At 42.9% G+C, this 1112-nt stretch overlaps 1 protein-coding gene across 1 annotated transcript in view; it reads left to right on the top strand.

Moving 5' to 3' along the window:
- LOC109838394 (protein FD) overlaps positions 395 to 1112 on the top strand; it is a 1474-nt gene continuing 756 nt past the window's right edge. Inside the window, exon 1 of the mRNA XM_020406844.1 lies at positions 395 to 1112. Coding sequence (XP_020262433.1) covers positions 509 to 1112 — 604 coding nt within the window. The 5' untranslated portion in view covers positions 395 to 508.

The raw sequence follows: 1112 nt of genomic DNA, 5'->3' as shown, positions 1-1112 counted from the left end.
ACATTGTACACTTAAAAATATATAACTATACATTAATGATCATATCATATTAAAATTATATATAAAAATATTTAAAAAAATATAATATGTATACAATAAAAAACCAGACCGTATTAAAATTATATATAAAAATATTTAAAAAAATATAATATGTATACAATAAAAAACCAGACCGGGCCGAGCCCAGGTCGGGCTTCAACACCTGGGCCCGGGTTTTCGGGGCCCAAGTCCCATTTGGAGACCTCTAGCTGCAAGAGATCTTCCAGCAAGCTGCGTGGATGCTGTACGAGCACTAGGCACGTGTGATATGTACAGTCGTCCTCCCCATCTTTTCTTTTACAATTATATATGCAAATACGAAACAGCAAAAAGTTAAAGAGGTCATTAACAAGAAAAAAACAGCACTCTCCCCATCACCCCAAAAATCAAACACAGTACCATTTCCTCCCTCTTCTCTTCTTTTTCTTCTTCTTGTTCATTCCAAATGAATTAACTTGTTCTGGTGACCATGAGGAACAACGCAACACAAACCAGAGCCTTCTCCTCTTCCTCCTCCTCCTCAAGATCCTACTCCCCTTCCTCCTCCTCCTCTGTCCTCCCTCAAACCCCAATAAGAACAATGGAGCAAGTTTGGAAAGACCTCTCTTTCTTCCCTCATCATCCTCCTCCTCCTCCCCCCATAAACCCTAACCCTAACCCTAACCCTAACCCTACCTCTTCATTCAGAGGTGTCATTCTCCAAGATTTCTTAGCTGGCCCATTTAAGGAAACCCCAACAAGCTCTTCTGCTGCAGCCCATGACCATCATCACAATGATCATGAGGAGCATCAGTTCCCTTTGCCTCTGCCCCCAACTGCTCTAAGCTTGAACTCTGCAGGTCTTGATTTTGAGTACAACTCAAGGAATGGAGACTGTCGGGGTCCCCGGGTTAATGGCGCTTTTGTTGCTCCTGGGTTTGCTGATGCTGTGATTGGATCTCCACCAAATGTTGGGTTGTTCTCATTTTGTGATCAGAACAGGAGAGCTTCCATGGAGAGTGGTGGAGATCGAAGGCACAAGAGAATGATGAAGAATAGGGAGTCCGCTGCAAGATCAAGAGCTAGGAAACAGG

Source organism: Asparagus officinalis, chromosome 4, assembly GCF_001876935.1.
Source record: "Asparagus officinalis chromosome 4, Aspof.V1, whole genome shotgun sequence".
In the NCBI taxonomy this organism is placed as follows: domain Eukaryota; kingdom Viridiplantae; phylum Streptophyta; class Magnoliopsida; order Asparagales; family Asparagaceae; genus Asparagus; species Asparagus officinalis.
Note: the sequence above shows the minus strand (reverse complement) of the source record. Positions and strands in the feature narration are given on the sequence as shown.